Source organism: Stegodyphus dumicola, chromosome 4 (assembly GCF_044657685.1).
Source record: "Stegodyphus dumicola isolate Sdum_Otavi_A_Nest chromosome 4, ASM4465768v1".
In the NCBI taxonomy this organism is placed as follows: domain Eukaryota; kingdom Metazoa; phylum Arthropoda; class Arachnida; order Araneae; family Eresidae; genus Stegodyphus; species Stegodyphus dumicola.
The window spans coordinates 224636457-224653952 of NC_140771.1; the positions used below are offsets into that span (position 1 = coordinate 224636457).

A 17496-nucleotide genomic window follows, 5' to 3' on the forward strand; every position below is an offset into this window, starting at 1 on the left:
TGCCAGCAAAACTCCTGTTATGGACATTGTTTCACAGCATTATAAAGTAAAAAAAACCAAACGGCAAAAGCTCGGTCCAAGAACCTGAAAAAGACTTGGCATCATTTGAATTCGATCTATAATAGATGCAGAAAGTTACTTGCAGTTGTCTGAAAGAGAAATGAAGATTTTGAATAAAAACTAAGATATTTTTTGGAAAATAAACAGACCTTCTCCAGAACTTGAATACACGATCTTTCATATGTCAGCGGAATCACCGACCACTACATCACAGGGTCGCATAACAGGAATACCTTTCATTTGAATTAAATATTTGTTTGAGCGGAGAAATAAACCTTCTTTTTTTTAACATCAGTCCAGAAGGGCTAGTAGTCTCAAAACGGGATTTTGTGTTGAACCGCTATAGAATCACTTTTGAAATTGTTGGCACCAAATATTATCATCCGCTATTATGTTTAAAGAAATTGAATAATGAAGAATTTTCATGATTGTATGCATACTTTTCGCATTGCGAAAAATCAAGGCCACCTATTTGTGAAGGAATTTAGGAGGTCTGCAGAACCTTTCGTTATTTTCTCTTTCCATTAATATGGTTACCTATGTTACCCTCTCCCTTTCGTTACTTTGCAGAGAATGCTAAAATCCCTGAGAACATTCGAAATTCAGCTTTTTTTTTTTTTCCCAGTTTCTTCTCTAGTTCTCTCTGGTAGTGATACCTTTTGGCAAAATAGTTTTCGAAAACAGAGAACGTTTTTTTGATAATAACCCGTGTTCTGTGAATCTACGTTTTTGATAATAACCCGTGTTCTGATGACACCCGTGTTCTGTGAAAAGTCATGAGATAAAAATTTTTCGTTCAGCGGTTATCTATTGTTTTGCGATTAGGAGCTGATACCAGCAGTTTCTTTTTCCAGGTGCGCACATATAGACGGAAAATTCTCTAAGGACTTATGTGTAAAGCAATGCTTGAAAATTGATGTAGAAGTGTAATTTTCTTGAAGATTTTTGTTTTTTATCCCTATGGCCAACTATTCTTCGTTGTTTGTAGATTTATACAATACTGTTCTGGACAAAGAAAAGTGCCAATGTAATGTTAGCGACAACAAAATCCAAAATGCAATAAGAAACTTAAAAGATGCTTACATGCCAAATCACTCGTGGGAATCGTTGACAGAAACTTCTGTTATTGCGAATTACAATGATCCTGCCCATCGCTGTGCTTATTTACATAAATATGCCATGTGTTACACAGGCATGGTGAGTACATTGTTCGAAATGGCCATTAATGTGAATGCTGACATAAGAGAGTACATTGATTCCAGAAAGTGTTTGAATGTGTGCAGTTTAGGTGGAGGACCTGGAACAGATATAATAGGAATTTTAACTGTTATTTGTCGCTTCGGGAATTTCCCGGCTTTCATGACTGTTGTTGATTATGCAAGTGAATGGCAGATAACATTTAAGAATATCATAAAAGAAATAAAATCATCATTTCCTGAACACGTTCGAATGATGGTATCATCTAATTATTTCAAATATCAGTACTTAAATGGTGATTTACTATCACAGGTGACAACGAATTCAAACATTCGTAATGCAGTGATGTCAGCCGATATTGTTACAATGGTAAAGTTTATTTCTGCGGCGGCATGCGACAAGACTAGGAAGATGGTTAAGGTAAGTGGTAAGAGATATTGTTAAATGGCTACTAAACTTATTTTTACATTTCACAACATTATTTCGCAATTCTTTTTAAAAGAAATTTTTAAGGGGTTTTGGAACCCCAAAATCTTCAAAAAATTGTGATTTCGGATTTTTGCATTTTCAAATTCTCTACACTTTTATCTTTCTAAAAATACCATTCTTTAATATCTATGAAAATTAGAACTGTAAAAAAATCTTGTTTTAATTTGTCATCTACTGCTTTGATTAATGAGGATTTTTACATAAAAACGCGTTTTTCTCCAAATGTGATGTTTTTATACTCGATATACCTTTTCTCTGGAACTACTGCTCACAGTTATCTATTTATGGCTTATTTATTAGGTTCTCTAATATTTACTGAAATGAGCTTTTTGTAATAAACTTAGAAAAAAATTTTTTTTTAATTTTTTTGTGTGAGAAAAGTGTTAAATTTTACTATGCCTAACAAAATATTCTGTAATTTACTCTAAAATTCAAATGTTTCAAAAGCTCATTTCAGTATAATCAGATAGGTATACTTTAATTACAGAAAAAATTTCAGGCTTGTATCTACAGCAGATTTTGAGAAAAGGTACATCGAAAATGGCCAATTTAACATTGTCGGTATAGGGGTTTCTGATACCCCTTAAAGAGATGTTGTTGTTTTTAGGGTAAAACCAACATTCTTATAACGCAGCAAGTTGTTAAATCACACAGTCTGCTAAATGATTAAGATGCATAAGATTTTCTTACATACTGTTACAGTGCGTTTTAATATTCAAATGTAAGAGAAACATGTTAAAGTAAAATTTAAAATACAAAAAACAAAAAGCTACGTTAGTTGGGTGTAGATTTTGAATTAAACTCCACCGATTTCGAATGTAATCAAACACAGGTTCTTCATCTTCAGGAAAAAAATATTCTTACCGGTTGGAAGTAAAAAATAAAACAGAAAAAAAGGAAAATGCCAGTGTAAAATTAAGCAGAAAAGTAGCCTTAATTTGATGCAGATTTTGAATTAAACACATTTTTGGCCAAATATTTTCTGCTCCTAAAGAAAAGGAAATTGTGTTTGATCGCTCTCGAAATTGATAGTTTTATTCAAAATCTTTGCCAAACTAAGCTCGCTTTTTTATTTTTAATATTATTTATTGTATGAATTATTTTGTTCAATTGTTAACAAGTTGCTAAATATAGCTCTTTATTTAAATTTCAAAAGTTTTAAACAACCAACGACAATAACTATCAATAGATTTTACTTCAAATTTGTCTTCAAGTCTTAATTTTTCAGCACATTACAAGTTACTAGCAGTTTTGTTCTCACATTGGGGAAAGTTTACAAATTAAAGCTATCTTTATCTACCTTTACTTCGTTACTTTCTTTTCTAGCGCTTTCTGTAAGTTTAACTAATTTTTTAAAAAGTTTATCTTAAAGTTAATTGTAATTTTGCCGTTTCATTAAAAGCAATGTAATAACTAGTTTTACGGAATTAAGGTAGAAAGCGTTCCATGCATTCTTTTCTCCTTTCGGTTCCGCCCCATCAGTGACCGAGAACAGCCGAATAATAATAGTTTGATTCGTGTTCGAACCTATGCGAACCATGGAGGTAGGAAAGGGAGGAGGGGCCATTCTGCGCTAGAAGTGAAGCACTGCTTTGAAGCTTGGGTCACCAGACGGGGTGTTCTTTGCTTACATTCAGAAGCTCGCTTGACAAGATTCTGATAGTATTTCGACACACGACAGTTCCATAGAAATCGAAAAAGGGACACTCTCGCATGAAAGAAACATTCATAGTGTGATGGATAATAGCAATTTGTATAGTTTACTGACATTTACGCAAAAATCACATCTTGGTTATTTTTCGATAACTAACAACAGCGATTTTGATTATGAATTTGTTTTATAAAATTCTAAGCTGTTGCACTACAAAAATATAGATTTTAAGAAAATTGCTAAAAGAGATCTCCAAAATTTATTTTCTAGAAGATTTGAAAAGTTTGAAACTTGATGGCTAAATGTAAATATAAAATTATGTATGTTAAAATATTTGTAATTAGGCACATAGGTCAGATTAAGTTTTTATTAAATAGAGTAACGCATGCAAGGGCTATCTGCCTAAAGAGAGAGATGCCATCGTGGAGGAATTTTGAAGAAAAACTGACCTTTGAGTGGGTATTAAAAATAATACTTATAATTTTCATTCAAATTATATTCATATATATTTTTTATGTAAAACTTTCGGGTGTATGCTAAATTAGTGTAAATTACTTTACACGAAAAATATAGTGAATACACAGAAATTAAAGATTTGCACATGCCGGAAATGATAAATAGGAAATATGTATGGGTATTTATGCATGTGCTTGCAAAAAGCATGTATCTGCCTTTGACAAAATATTTAAATATTCATTAAATTATTTATAAATGTATTTGAAATGAAGAATTTATTCACTTATAAACAACTGTGAAAGTACTGTGAAGAAATCTAATGATTAAATGTATCTAATTTATAATGATTATAAATGTTATCTAAATATATAATAACCTTAATATTGAATTGTAAACATAAATTGAAATCCTGTTGACAAATACGTTATAAAACTATTTAAACAAGAATTGTTCGTATTGGAAAGCAATATGTTAAAAGGTATTGTAAAGCAAATGCTATGAGATGCGCACTTAAGAACGTAATAAAGAGTTTTGGAATATGTATTGTTGAAATGAAGGGTAAAAAAAAAAATCTGATAAGTATAATTAAAAGAATTATTCCCTTTACATTTTATAATAACTCAGTTACAAGTTTTAAATAATACTTAAAAAAAAAAACTTATTTTATTCCCTTTCAGAAATGTTCAGAGAAAGTCAAATACTATTTAATACCTATTTAATTAAAATGAACCGAATAGAGCATTAATTATAAATTGACTTACATTTTTCGATTTAAAAGAAGCCAAAAAATCATGTCATATTTAAGAAAGTATTTTAGGAAGAAGCTCTATAAATAGAAAAGAAATAATGCATAATTTTAATATTAATAATACAATAAACTTTGATCTTAATTTTTGTACCTTAATCGAATGAAATCGAATTACCTTAATTTTTTTTCTAATGTAATTAACGAAAACTTGTGAAAATATTTCATTCAAATTAAACCATTCTGAGAAAACTGTCCTGTGAAAAGTATAGCATTTAATTCCGTTCAGAATGAAATGTTGTTTAAAAATATGTTGTTTTCATATACTAGGACTCTGAAGTGTTGTAGAAAAAGAAAATATATACATTTATATGTATATTTGCGACGTAATTACAAAATATTTACACCCGAACGCGTCAAATCCCATAGAACTCAATGGTAAATGACCCAATGTTTTGGTCACCACGTAGGGATCGCCGGTGTTTCAGAGCAGGGTACGGAGAAACTTGTTTAGGGCGACTCCTTCTTACTTCCTACCTCCATGCTAGCTACGCCCCTGCATTCAGCATTATCCATAAATACTTAATCGCCATTAAGAGATTTAAATAAATTGCTTTCTTAGTTAATTAAGCACAGACAACAATGCAGAATGCAACTGAATGTTGCTTAGAACGCTAATTAAGCGGAATTTAAACTAGACTTTAAAAAATGCGTGAGTTGTTAAATACTTCAAATATCTTGGCGTTGTGAGCCAGATCACCTCACTTTGACTGCTCATTTTGGCGCTTAGCAGATCAAAACGACTTTGTAAGAAATGCAGGTATCCCGTACTCCTGACACCATACACACTTAAGAGATTGTGCTCGTACAGATTCTGATTTTCTCTTGCACAATCATAATTTGAGGAATTCTGCCCAACATTGCTATAAAATATTAATTAAACATTTGCAGCGCTGATTCTTTTTATTGATCGTTAAGAAATTCTGCGCGAAAGATGCCATTTTAGCGGTTTCAGAACCTCTATATTTGGCAGCACAAATGAAAATAGAGCTAAATTGTTTACTTCTGGTACACGAATATACGATAATCTGAGATAAATGTTTCATCGTAGCAGAATGTGATCTTTAGAAGCCAACCACACTGATATAAATTACAGAAAATTGTCAGATGATAAATTAGTGACATTCACGGCTTTTTAGATATTTGTGAAAAGTTCAAACACCGGCAAAAGGAAGAGAATGGGATCTTGACGAGCCACTTTACTCAGACATCATGAAATCATTGTAGAGGAAAGCACTATTTCCCAAGCTAAGCTCCTAGCAATCCTTGACGCCGAAAAACACGACTTTTAGTAAGCTATAATGCGCCATTTTATCTTCATTCACCCCAGTATCATCAAAACGAGTAACATTAAATAACAAATCCCCTTAATAAAAGAAATCAAAAGCCTTACACTGTTTAATCAAGAAAACCTCCTTTACTTGAGATACTAAATAAAAGCCATTTACAAGATAGAGAGTAATGAATGCACTAATTTACTGGAGAAAGAGGCAGATCTTGACACTACGTCGCAGATATACTAGTATTGGTCCGGAATTCAGTGCCCTTTCTCAACAGAAGAATCCAGAGTCGTAGCTAGGGTTTCCAGCGCCCAGGGACAACTGAAGATTTCGCGCCCCTACTGCTTGCCAAGGATGGAAAACATTTAATTCTAAAATGTCGCATGGAGGTAGGAAAGGAAGGAGGGGCCAGTCGGCACTAGAAGTGAAGCACTACTTTGAAGCTTGGGTCACCAGATGGGGTGTTCTTTGTTTACATTCAGAAGCTCGCTTGACACGGTTCTGATAGTATTTCGACACACGACAGTTCCATACAAATCGAAAAAGAGACACTTTCGCATGAAAGAAACATGCATAGTGTGATGGATAATAGCAATTTGTATAGTTTAGTGACATTTACGCAAAAATCACATCTTGGTTATTTTTCGATAACTAACAACAGCGCGATTTTGATTATGAATTTGTTTTATAAAATTCTAAGCTGTTGAACTACAAAAATACAGATTTTAAGAAAAATGTTATGCTTAAAGAATGAAAAATACCTTACGGTACATTTAAAATTGTATAAGTCTTTCGATACCCTTGATAGAGTATTCGCTACTTTTATTTTATTTTCCAAACGCCAAAATGTTTTAAATAAAACAAATTTTTTTCGCATCCATATATTATTGTTGCATATTATTGCAAAAAGCATATGTATCTGCCTTTGACAAAATACATAAATATTCATTAAATTATTTATAAATGTATTTGAAATGAAGAATTTATTCACTTATAAACAACTGTGAAAGTACTGTGAAAAAATCTAATTATTAAATGTATCTAATTGATAATGATTATAAATGTTATCTAAATATATAATAACCTTAATATTGAATTGTAAACATAAATTGAAATCCTGTTGACAAATACGTTATAAAACTATTTAAGCAAGAAATGTTCGTATTGGAAAGCAATCTGTTAAAAGGTATTGTAAAGCAAATGCTATGAGATGCGCACTTAAGAAAGTAATAAAGAGTTTTGGAGTATGTACTGTTGAAATGAAGGGTAAAAAAAATCTGATAAGTATAATTAAAAGAATTATTCCCCTTACATTTTATAATAACTCAGTTACAAGTTTTAAATAATACTTTAAAAAAAAAAAACTTATTTTATTCCCTTTCAGAAATGTTCAGAGAAAGTCAAGTACTATTTAAAGTATTTCGCTAATTCCTAATAATTCTCTAATTTAAAATGAACTGAATAGAGCATTAATTATAAATTGACTTACATTTTTCAATTTAAAAGATGCCTCAGAAGGCAAAAAATCATGTCATATTTAAGAAAGTATTTTAGAAAGAAGCTCTATAAATAGAAAAGAAATAATGCATAATTTTAATATTAATAATACAATAAACTTTGATCTTAATTTTTGTACCTTAACCGAATAAAATCGAATTACCTTAATTTTTTTTTTTTCTAATGTAATTAACGAAAACTTGTGAAAATATTTCATTCAAATTGAACCATTCTGAGAAAACTGTCCTGTGAAAAGTATAGCATTTAATTCCGTTCAGAATGAAATGTTGTTTAAAAATATGTTGTTTTCATATACTTAGGACTCTGAAGTGTTGTAGAAAAAGAAAATATATACATTTATATGTATATTTACGACGTAATTACAAAATATTTACATCCGAACGCGTCAAATCCCATTGAACTCAATGGTAAATGACCCAATGTTTTGGTCACCACGTAGGGATCGCCGGTGCTTCAGAGCGGGGTACGGGAGAAACTTGTTTAGGGCAACTCCATCTTACTTCCTACCTCCATGAAATGTCGTAACATCAGTTTGGCGCCCCTTGGATTCTGCGCCCGGGGACAGATGCCCCCCTCTAGCTACGCCCCTGGAAGAATCGAATATTTTACGATAGAACTTCACAAGATAGGCTGATATTGGAAGAAAATGTTCGCATGTTGATACATGTCAACGCAATTTTACGCAAGATACTGCCCATCTTTATCTCATCTCTTCCTATCTAAATTGCATAATAGTGATATTTCTTCCTTTGATGCTATCTGGTAATATCGACCACTAAATATTACTATGCCGTTGGCAGAAAAACCCTATAGTTAACATCGTACTAGCAACGATCTATAGTCACCAGTGCTAATAACAGGCAATAAAATAAAAGAATAATGATCTTTATTTACAGGCAGAACTGCATGAGCACTAACTTCAACATTAATGCGAACCTTAACAGTTTAGTTTTGGAGAATTCAGTACTGTTCTATCATTTTTGCTGACTATTCAAGAAACACAGGTGAAGTTTACAGTGAGATGAATTTTTGGCCAGTAACATACAAATAAATAAATTTTATAAAACTCATTTAGAGTAGCAATTATTAACAGTAAATTTTATTTCAGGATTTTGAGCTTAATATTAAAAATAAAAACAATATAATACTAAAACCTGTAAACAAAATTTTTTAAATACTAAAATTTGCGTTAGTTCCAACTGCCAAAATAAGCCAAGCTGCAAAACAAAACAATATTTTTTTATTAAAGAATGAGTTAGAATCAAGCAAAGCACGTAATCATCCTCAATACCAACAAAAATTATATGTAAAATTAACCAAAATCAGAAGAATTAAAGAAATGTAAAATACTAAAACCTCAAAAATACAAAAACCACAATAAATAAATAAATAAATAAATAAATAAATAAAAATAAAAATAAAGGAAAAAGAATGCAATCAAATCTGATATAATGTTATCCAGAGAAGGTACATCAGACTCAATTGAGCCCCCCTCCTTCTCTTTGAAAACAGCTGCATTTCTGTTATCCAAAATTAGCTGATGAACCACTCTAAAGTATTTTATTATAACAATTTACCCGAAAATTCTGAATTCCTCCCTAACGCAATGTAAGAATTCCAATGCCAAATCAAGCAAAAGAAATTAATTAGACACTTTTTACTGAATTTAAAAATGAAATTAAGTAGTAAAACAAAAATTTTAAAACAAAAATACAGTCAAATGTCGTTAATTCGGACACCCATAATTCGGAATGATCTATAATCCGGACCTCAAATCTAAAAACTTTCTGCGCATGCGCCGCGTTGACACATGCGCATAGGCGTTTACGCGTGCGCGTAAGACCTTTTATGACTGCGCATATGAGTGTGCGCAAGTGCAGAATACGTTTTCGCGTGCGCGTTTTATGTATAATGGACGTATAAGCTAAATAATTATCTATTTCAGTTAATGTTGATGATTGCGTTGCTCCTTAATTTTCGAAATGGATCCGGCTTATTATTTTTTGCAGACTGTAAGAGCAATTTTATAAAAGTAAGTTTAAACTTTCGATTATATCAAATAGAATTTCCGTTATATATTTGTTAATATGTAAAGGATCTAAAGCGAAAGTATGTTTTGAAATCCGAAATCTGTTTATCAATTTCACGCTGCTCAGCGGGGCCAACGCCGCGGCATGCGCGTAATGAATTGGAAGTTGATCTCTCAGCACTGTCCTTATCTTCAGGGCAGATGTTTTTATTTTATTTGGCTTATAATTCCTTATCAAATGTAGTATTTCATCTCGATATACTCCGTCTTTGATATGATTTAAAACAAGTTCCTCGTCATTATAATTCGCTTCCGATAGCGAAGAAAGTGACAGAGGTTATTGAAAACGAAAAAATTTCGATTGACAAATTAGTCAGTATTCTCGACACAGCAATTATAGGACTTGAACAGCGGAACTTTGTAACTGAACAAGAAATTATGTCTGTTTAATAGAATTAAAGAGAAAGTATTATCACATGAAACGAAGCAAAACTTAAACAACGTACATTGAAAGAAATGTTTAATAAAGTAAACAAATAAATATTAAGCTTTTTCTTTTTGCAAATTTTGATACCCTTTAGATCATAATTGTTCTTTATTTCATAAATTACGGTTTCATACTTTTAATTTTAGAATTTCTGCATGCCATCTTACGAGATTTAAACTGATGATCTATAATCCGGAAAAATCGATAATCCGGAATCGCCGAAGTCCCGACGAGTCCGGATTAACGACTTTTGACTGTACTAATAAAATAAAAGAGAACATGAATTTAAAATTTACTCAGTGGACGAAGAAGCAAGAGAAATATTCTAATCACATCCAAATGAAAAAAATCAAAAAGTTAAATTAAGTAAGCAATTATGTATATTTTTTTCTCAGAATGTAAGGTTAAAATTGAAACAAAACTGAAATTAAAATGTAGAAATACAGGGGGTTCAACTGAGTCTGATGCACCTTCTCTTCATAACTTTATATCAGATTTGATTGCTTATCTGTTCCTTTGTTTGTATTTCTTTTTTGTGTTGTTTAAGGTTTTAGTATTTCACATTTCTTTAATTTTTCTGATTTTGGTTAATTTTACATATTTATAAGGAAATTGGAAATTTACTGGTATTGAATTTCACTTTTTTGGGGTCTTTTTGGAATTGGTTCTAAATTTCTTATTGTTTGTCTATACTTATATATATATCTGTAATATTATAATCTAGGTTGTAAGTACAATACTAAAAAGACCAATTTTGGTCAAAAACTTTTGCGCAATATGCTGATTTTTAAATCAATTAATTAAATTAAATTCTAATCACATTGCTTAATAATGTGTTGGCGATTCTCTACCTAAATTGCATCCCTGTTCCTCAATTTGGCGAAATCCTTTCTTGATTATAAATTATATTAACCTGTTGACGTCCGCCAAATCCCCAAACTCATAAATCTGTCGTATTACATAAAGTCCTTAAGAAAACTCCTGATGAGAAGATAGCGTCACCTTGTGACTTCAATTAATATCGCTGATAGGATGAGCAGCATGACGCACACATATGGGCCCACCAGCGGCCAAGAGGTACAGTCGTTGAACATTGGTAGTTCGGTTCGAGGTTCGAATTCCGCGAATGGGCTGGCTGCATGGGCGTTTTCGTGGTTTTCCCCATGTGTAACGTGTATACGAGCCAGTTTCCCTTAGAAAGTCCTCCACGAAGGCATCCCTCCCCTTAGGCAGATAGCCCTCGTGTTCTTTGCCATAATTAAATACCATTACCGACGCACACATATCTATAAATAGGGCTTCTCCTCGAGGTACAGGAGGGAACGCTTGTGAGATGGATGATAAAATAAACGTATCACTTCATATTCCAAAATTTGTCTCATTCTTGTTGTCCCGGGTGCACAACACAAATAATGTATGAGATTCTACATTTCATATATTACAAATATTTCCATTTCTCACTTAACTCTGTTATTTATCGAATGTGAAGTGAATTCTCACAAACAGAGACGATTCAATACGCTTTGATATGCCATGATTCCAGTTTTGCAAATCCATCTCTATTTCAACTCTTTGCTGAGCTTTATAGTAAGTAACAAATGACATTTATATATAGCCCTCAGTCGACCTTTTTATTTTATTACAAATTATGTCACAACCCTTTTAACAGAATAAATAATTTTTAACAGCCCATTTATCAAAGACAAACCTAACTACAATTTATTGCTGTTGAAACCCTCCATCAAAACCGCAACTCGCAGCCTTTAGCGGTATGGAACAGAAACCAGCGAATGTAAAATATTATATTCCACACATACGTAAGAGGGGGGGGAAGAAACCCTTAGACTGATGTACATTTTATTAAAATTCTAGCATAAATCCCCCCCCCCCTCCGTTTTGATTTTACGTCTGAAGAGGGGAACTCTTCATATCATAATTTTACTGCTCTTATAGAAGAAGAGTAAATAATTAACACATTTTTCTTGCGTGTGCGTAGTTGCCAGTTGGTTAGCACCTAACTGCTAACTGGAAGATCCATGCTTCCAACTTCCTCCAAAAAATTTACAAACTATACCTAATTTGAACAGGCAAGGACATTTTTAGACCATCCAAAATGTTTAATTATAATTACAAATGAAAAGGCATTAGGTGAATAGCAACTCAATTTACTAAAATGTGTTGTTTTAAAAGCTTACAGTTAGATTTCAAGAAAAGTTGTAACACATTTATTAAGTCAAAAAATATTTTGAAAATGGTGTTTGTGTTTCATAACTTCATTTCTGTAAGTAATAATGTGTTTCTGCACAAAGGTCTGAATTCATATTTGTGCCTCAAAACGTGTTCTTTAAATTGAGATAGAACAAGGAATTATCAGATTACAAGAGCAGAAGTCTTAACTATTAATTTTTATTTAATTGAACAGTTAAATATCGCAGCATACAATTTATAAATGATAATTATTATAAATTATTTTATCAATTGACGCTTATTTTTCCTGTTAACAATTTATATTCAACAGTATGTAAAGAATTTTCCCGTGGAATGCAGAAATTCCGGTAATTAAAGTTAAACAACCTTTTATGAAATAGTGTTCATAAAAGTAAGCGACCAGCTTTATTTTTTAAACACTGATATTATATATACACTTCCAGTCACAGAGCTTTTCAAAATCAGGTACAGAATTTCATAAAAAACATTTTCCGCAACGGAGATTGCAGGTATAAAATCTAACCTTTTTTTTTTCATTACCCTCACAAAGCAAAAAAATCTAATTAGTAAAACGTTTACTATGTTTTCACAAGTTGTACAAAAAAAAAAAAAAAAAAAAAAAAAAAAGCATTCCATAATTCTGCACGCAAAATTTTCGAAAATTTATAGTTTTAAATTATTCTTTAATAACATAAATTCTACAGAACAAATTTATTGATTTAAATTATTTCTCAAGGATTCTTTTTATGTTATTTCAAATAAATTGGCTAATCTTTGGAATATGGTAGCAGGTAGTTTGGCGACATTTTGGTAAGGCGATAAAGGTTACCAGGTAGGACTTTAGCAATAATCTGAGAAGTATACAGTTCGAATCACAGATTATTTTGTCTCAGAGAAATGAGAGATCATGAGACATGTCATGTGACATTTTCCGGAAAATTCTGATCGTGATTTTAGCTAATAAGAACTTAGAAACAATTTCGCTGCTAAAGCGCAGAACTGCCCACTTATTTGTTTGGCGCTTTTTACAAGAGTAGGAAGAATTGGATTTTTGACAATTTTCTTTGACTTTTTAAGTGAAAATAAGTCTATGTGTACATGGATAAAGTCAAGCGTGTGCTCAATGGCATTTTTGTGCAATTCTGAGATGTTTTTTTTTTAAGTGAAAATAGGTCGAGGTTGGTATCTACATGGATATCGCGTATGCGCAATTCTTAAAAACAGCAGTGGGCGATTCTGCACTTTCTCCCAATTTCGCACCTAATCTTCGTCATGATTAAGCACTTTTGTTCCATAAAAGTTCTAGCATAAGCGTAATTCGGCTAGCAGATTGTTAGAAAAAACGTTGAGTTAAAAAAAAAAAAAAAAAAAAAAAAAAAAAAAAAAAAAAAAAAAAACTGAAATTTTTCAGATTTTAAATTACGTCCAAAGGGGCGTTTTTTTAACGTTTTGAGTGTTACCTTTATTTATTAAATATCATGTTCTTTGCACTTAAACCATAAAATTCAGTTCAAGAGCAATATCGCAAAATAATGTTAAATTAAGCATATCTTTAGAATTTCCGATATACACAGTCTCGCGAGCTGGAGATAGAAGTATTTTTTTTTTTTTCTATATAACGTTGCCATTTCTCGCTTTTAAAGCATTGAGTTTGTAAATCAAAAATTCGTTAAAGTTTTACAAAATATAAAATCTATAATAAAACAAATTCCAAATTTGGGATTTCAGATGCCCATATTCGCAGTAGGATTTCGTCATTCAAAATTCGATGGCTCTATGTACCATTGTTTTATCACAATGCGAGAAATAGACAATCATTTATGCAGATTTTTCATTATTTAATTTCTTCAAATATAATGTAGGACTCTAACATTTTGTGGCAACAGTTTGAAAAGTGAACCGACGTTTATGAGTCCGACGCAAAACGCCAAAACGAAAGCAATAGTCCTTCGGGACTGAAATCCCTTTGGACTAAAAAAAAGCCTTTACTTCGTGAAAACAAAATGGCGTCCCCCTCCCCCCAAAAAAAACTAGCAGGTTGCTGTAGCAGGGTTGGTCGCCAAATTTTCGCCAAAAAATTGCCAAGTTACCATAATCCGAAGATTCACCCAAATTTTCATCGGATTTAAAAAGAGTACACAAAACAAAAATAACTCATTTTATTAATTAATGGTTTCACAGTGAGCAAAAAAGAATACCCAACGAAAAGCTGAAAATAAGTTGGTTCCGTTAGCTGTTCTCATGTAAATATAAATTGGCAGATTTTGCATATAAAAGTAGAAATTGTTCATGTTTACCTTATTAAAATGTAATGAACATTTTAGTCTACATTTTAAATGTTGTTCATTATATAAAAAATTTCGCTTTTATGCATTAACAGAATAATTCTATTTTCAGAGCTGAAACTGGTTTCCTACAATTATTCCCCCCCTCTTTTTTCCCCAAATTTTGTGACTGGAAGTACATATTTAAGATTAATAGTTAAGGAAGTAAAGCCTGTAGCCATTATTTTCAAAGGCTTGTATAATGAATTTGTCAAATAAGTATCTCTTACATTTTTTATAGGATATATTTGGATGCATGAAACCTGGAGCTCTCTTAATATTCATTGACAATGCCTCTGGAGGTTTTCATGAAATGATTTCGCAAGTTGCATCTGAATGCAACATGCAACTTGCGTTTGGTCCTCTTCTCCACTATGACTATGAGGATGCGCGTTTCAGCCGCACTCGATTTGGTTATACAAGTCAAAGCAAAACAAAAATAACTTTTTACGTTTGGAAGAAACCAACTGATACTACACAGCTATTGAAAAACGAATACTATGCTTATAACCAGCAATCTGTGGATATTCCTGATTTCGTATCTTTTAAAGCGAATTATGATCCAGAAAGTCAGAGAATTTCATCCAATTACAAAGAAACACAGTGTGGAAGCTGTTGTTTAATTTAACTTCATTTAAGTCTTATTTTGTTTTATCTCTCACTTTATTTAAATCTTGCTCTTTGATTTTATTTATGCCTTCTTCTTTAAGTTAACTTCATTTACTTAATCTCGTTTATTTAATCATTTATTTTATCTTGTTCTTTAAATTTATTTTATTGCTCTATCAGGCAGAGAACGACATTTTGTTGATTAAAATAATGAAAACATTTTTCGTTTGTATATTATTATTATTAAATTACTTTTTAATTTCACTTGTTTTACATTTATTTACACAATAAATTTTTCAAAGGGTTAAAATTTTAGCGGTCGCCAAAAAAGTTTAATGTGGTGTATGAGTAGCGATTATCAATAGGAATATTTTAATTGGATGTATTATGAATTAAATGCATTTTTATTTAAATAAATCAGATTACAAATTTAAACATAATATTCTTAAGAACTGCATCTATTGCTTATGAGTAACGTTGTTTGTTAATCCATAGCAGACAGATTGAATTTGAAGGATAAGTATTTTACATTTTGCCAAATGGCAACAGACTTGAATAAAAAGAAAAAGAATGCATTTACATTTGGACAGCATTTAAAGTGAATTAATGCAAAATTGTGTTTTAAGACTAATTACCCTTTTGGGCCAATAAAATGACTCAAATATTCTATTTGTTTTAGCATTCATTTAATGAAAGTTTCCTTAATCCACAAAACTGGCTAAATCTCAGGGGGGGGGTGGAAATCTAAAAAGTTACATAAATATTAAAAGTAAAAATTTTAAAATATGCTGTTAAATTAGACACAGCAAAATACTGCATACTGATCTGAAACTTGCAGTAATTTTAAAAGCAAACTAGTATATACTTCTACTAAATTCCATTTAAAATATTCTATAAAAAAACTCGAGTAAAACATTGAATTAAATGTTTAAAATTATTCACCTCAAAATTCTAGCATTTTTCATTTGTTCCTTTATTTTATATGTAAAAAATTTTAATTTTTGAACAAGTTTATTTCACCAGTAAATTACCTAAAATTTCAAATTTTTCACTCCACTTTATTACTGTTATTGTTGTTGATCATACCCAAAGAAAAGCAGGGCTAAATCAGATCCATGACATTGTGCACTCTAAAGAAATCCAAAACCAACAATGGATTGTCAATAAGATCCTGCCTAGAGAGCCCCAGACAAGCAAGAATATGATCAGGGAAGTCTGCTGAGAAGAACACTTGGTGCAGACCTCAAAACTCTTGGAATTCTAAAAAATGTCAAAGATCTAAGATGCCTACTGAGAAAGTGGGTGAAGCTGATTTGATCTTGCCTGTTGTAATCAAGTGCCAGAAAGACACCTGACTGATTTCTATGAAACCAGAGGTGCATCAATTTGTATTCTTGTTAATAAAATTAAGAAGTAATTTCATTTTATTTTATAATGTTATATAAAAAAATTAATTACTACTGAAAATAGTAAATGTTCCATCACTGACCTTTATACTTAAATCACTCCTGACTGCTGAACTTTGAAAAAATAATTGCTTTTTCACCCAACAATATTTATAAATGTATTCTAGTCAGGTAGCCTACGTATACACTACTTGCCAGCTGCTACTTTGATTTTCAAATTACCGTACACAACTAATGATGCTTTTCACATTTACACAACTATGCGCTTAATAGTCAAAAATAAAAGATATTAAATACAAATCGCAGGAAAATGTTTACTGAAAACAACTCCTCGGGAAATATATTAGCATAAAACTGGATAAGTAAAGTTGAAAGATTTAATGGCATCTCTAATCTTGGAGTTGAAGTTTTTCACACAGAATCCTCACAAGATTACATACAGCTGCACATTGGTGCATAGTTTCCCGAACTGCTAGAATATTGCAGATGTTTTTTTTTCTTCCCCCCCCCCATATGAAGGAGTAAAATTAAAACAGCCCTTATAATACAGACCAATTTCATATCCAACTTCCTAGACAATTTCTACACAGGTGTAATCATTAAAAGATTTAGTCATAATGTGGAAATTAATTAACATTATTAGAAATACTCTATCAGCATTTCAGGCAACATCAGTTTATGAGCATTCAGTACAAAAACTATTTTGTCTTTTCTTAAAAAAACATGCCAAGCCTTGAAAAAGAACGAGTTGGAATGCTTTATTATAAGCAAACCCAAAGAAAACCTATACATATTGACAAGGTAACAACTTTCTAATTATAACCCAAATTTTCAATTTCTGAAGTATTCCTGGCATATGAAAACAGACTGACATAGGATATTTCATTTATATTCTAGTACGAGACTGTAAGACTGAAATATTCTTGTATTTTCCCTAGAATACTGTGCTGTGTGGAACACTATCACACCTTAAATTC

The 17496-nt window shown here is 31.4% G+C and overlaps 1 protein-coding gene across 1 annotated transcript; it reads left to right on the forward strand.

Annotated features, from left to right (window-relative positions):
• Window positions 1-896: 896 nt before the first annotated feature.
• On the forward strand, window positions 897-16535 carry LOC118185190 (uncharacterized). Its single transcript, XM_035355015.2, has 2 exons — window positions 897-1677; window positions 14746-16535. Exons 1-2 carry the CDS (start codon window positions 1021-1023, stop codon window positions 15130-15132), a joined length of 1044 nt encoding a protein of 347 aa, XP_035210906.1. The 5' UTR covers window positions 897-1020; the 3' UTR covers window positions 15133-16535.
• Window positions 16536-17496: the final 961 nt, after the last annotated feature.

Bases quoted from the DNA above. Each gene is read 5' to 3' on its own strand.
- LOC118185190 (XM_035355015.2), top strand. From the start codon at position 1,021: ATGGCCAACTATTCTTCGTTGTTTGTAGATTTATACAATACTGTTCTG. The intron at 1,678-14,745 runs GTAAGTGGTAAG...CATTTTTTATAG, and splicing joins AGACTAGGAAGATGGTTAAG to GATATATTTGGATGCATGAA.